Source organism: Physella acuta, unplaced genomic scaffold, assembly GCF_028476545.2.
Source record: "Physella acuta isolate Inbredline_101_S28 unplaced genomic scaffold, ASM2847654v3 ptg001158l, whole genome shotgun sequence".
NCBI classification, from domain to species: domain Eukaryota; kingdom Metazoa; phylum Mollusca; class Gastropoda; family Physidae; genus Physella; species Physella acuta.
In genome coordinates, this window is record NW_026732675.1 from 172,491 (window position 1) to 175,000 (window position 2,510).

At 40.9% G+C, this 2,510-nt stretch overlaps 1 protein-coding gene across 1 annotated transcript; it reads right to left on the bottom strand.

Moving 5' to 3' along the window:
* Positions 1–373: 373 nt before the first annotated feature.
* On the bottom strand, positions 374–856 carry LOC131956548 (chymotrypsinogen B-like). Its single transcript, XM_059321060.1, has 2 exons — positions 724–856; positions 374–608 (listed from the first exon to the last, which is right to left on the bottom strand). Exons 1-2 carry the CDS (start codon positions 820–822, stop codon positions 450–452), a joined length of 258 nt encoding a protein of 85 aa, XP_059177043.1. The 5' UTR covers positions 823–856; the 3' UTR covers positions 374–449.
* Positions 857–2,510: the final 1,654 nt, after the last annotated feature.

Consider the following 2,510-nt stretch of genomic DNA (forward strand, 5'->3'; position numbering starts at 1 on the left):
GTTTTATTGAGGGTGAGTTAGTTCACTAAGAATCTGTAATTTTGGGTACTTTCTAAGATACGAAATACATTCAATGCTCGCTTCCAATTTGCCGCCATTATTTTTGATAGAACATTTTCTTGGAAAGATTAGAAAAAGAAGGCCTTGACCAACTTTCGGAGTCTTTCATAGGAGGCCACTGTTTATTTGGCTGAATTTTGTATGCGAGATATTGCATGCTGCTGAATTTTATCTCCAGGAATTTCTCCAATGTTCGCGAGAATACTATTGTTTAATGTATAAAGAAAGAGGTTATAGATATTATTAACTTTATGGTGACTTTAGATGCTTTTAAACTAAGGATAAGATATAAAAAAATGGAAAATTTTAGTTTCGAAATTGGTTTTATTTCTTGACAAGGAACACTTCCTTCAGCAGTGAGTTGTTATACATTAGCCATGGCACACCTTTTATCCCACTGTTTTCCCATTGATCCAGGGGAGAAAACTTGAGACTTTGGTGAAGAGTGCATTAGGTACGTGGCAGTCGCCTTGTGTGGCGGACATGATGCCGTACTGGTAGTAGCGTCCGTCGGATTCCTTGCACACAAGAGGACCGCCAGAATCTCCCTTCAAGGATGGAATATATTTTATAAGCGTGAGACATAAAAATAAGTTAAATTTATATTCAAATGTAGATTTGTTTCTATTATTATTTCTTTAGTGAATATAAAATATACTTTACCGCGCAAATATTTTTGTCAACAGCTCCAGCGCAGAAGTTTTTCCCGTTGAAAGTTGGGCCATAGGTACTCTGGCAGGTGGCATCCGAGGCGATGGGCATGTCGACCCAGAGGAGGTTGGTAGAGGCGGGTCCAGTAGAGTAGACTGGTGGAGGAAATTTTCGTAAGGCGTGTTTGAAAAATGACACCCGTGTCATTCATACACGATTCGCTGAACCTTCACTATAAGTATCTGCCAATTTATCAATAGTATGTCCCAGCAGATCGTATCTTACGAATCCAACCAAGATTTACAGATCGTAGGCCCCCAGACAACTAACGCCCACCCCCAACTCCTCGGCAACCTCTGCCCACCAAAACTCACCTATCGTACATTTTAGCCCATTAAGACTAACCTATTGCAATTCCCCAGCCCACCTAGACTCACCGATCGAACTCCCCAGTCCACCAAGACTCACATCCCCAGCCCACCAAGACTTTGTGATCGTACGCCCCCAGCCCACCAAGACTCACATCCCCATCCCACCAAGACTCACATCCCCAGCCCACCAAGACTCACATCCCCATCTCACCAAGACTCACATCCCCAGCCCACCAAGACTCACATCCCCAGCCCACCAAGACTCACATCCCCAGCCCACCAAGACTCACATCCCCATCTCACCAAGACTCACATCCCCAGCCCACCAAGACTCACATCCCCATCTCACCAAGACTCACATCCCCATCTCACCAAGACTCACATCCCCATCTCACCAAGACTCACATCCCCATCTCACCAAGACTCACATCCCCAGCCCACCAAGACTCACCGATCGTACGACCCCATCCCATAGCTTTACACCCTGACGCCATCTGGGGCGTCTTGGTGCCATTTGCCAGACAGACGGGGGTGTGGCACCTATCGTAAACAATCGGTGTAGACAGCGTCAACACAGCGACGTCATTGGCTGGATAATTCAAATATATTTTTTAAAAATACAAACAAAATAAGTAAAAATAGAATAAGTAAGTAGTTACCTAGTGGCAATAAATCCAAGATTATTTAAAACTAAACTGCAGAATGCAAGCATTATGTATCATCTAGCAAACAAAGCTATGGAAGTATTCAGTCAACAAAACATATCTTTGTCTACTAAAACCTACTTATATGTAGTAAATATCTACTAATAAAACCTACTTATATGTAATATACAGCAAATGAAACCTAGTTATGTGTTCTATATATCCTGTAAAAAATACATATATGCAGTATCTAACTGGTAAATAATAATATGGAGTATCTAGCTAGTAAAACCTACATATATACAGTATCTAGCTAGTAAAACCTACTTATATCCAGTATCTAGCTGGTAAATATTAATAGTATGGAGTGTCTAGCTATTAAAACCTACATACATACAGTATCTAGCTTATATGCAGTATTTAGCTAATAAAGCTTACTTATATGTAGTATCTAGCTGGTAAAACCTAATAATATGGAGTATCTAGTTAATAAAACCTATTTATATGTAGTATCTAGGCAGTAAAACCTACTTATGAGGTTTGGATTGTAGTACTCGTGAAAGGCAATGGAAATGACGTTTCTTTTAATGGCGCCGGCAAAATTAATGGAACTATCCATGGAGGAGGTACCGGAATACACGAAAATTCCCGAAGGTGGTGTCGTGTATGTAATGTTGGTCCTGAAAGTGAAAACAGCAGCATATTTATATTTGCAGTGTCTCGCCATGAGAAAAAGTGCAGGCTACAAATTTATCATTTAGAGTGTGCGGGATGTTGCAGGTCT

Coding starts and splice junctions, on each gene's coding strand:
- LOC131956548 (XM_059321060.1), bottom strand. CDS start 822: ATGCCCATCGCCTCGGATGCCACCTGCCAGAGTACCTATGGCCCAACT. Junction 609..723: donor TTGACAAAAATATTTGCGCG/GTAAAGTATATT, acceptor CCATCCTTGAAG/GGAGATTCTGGCGGTCCTCT.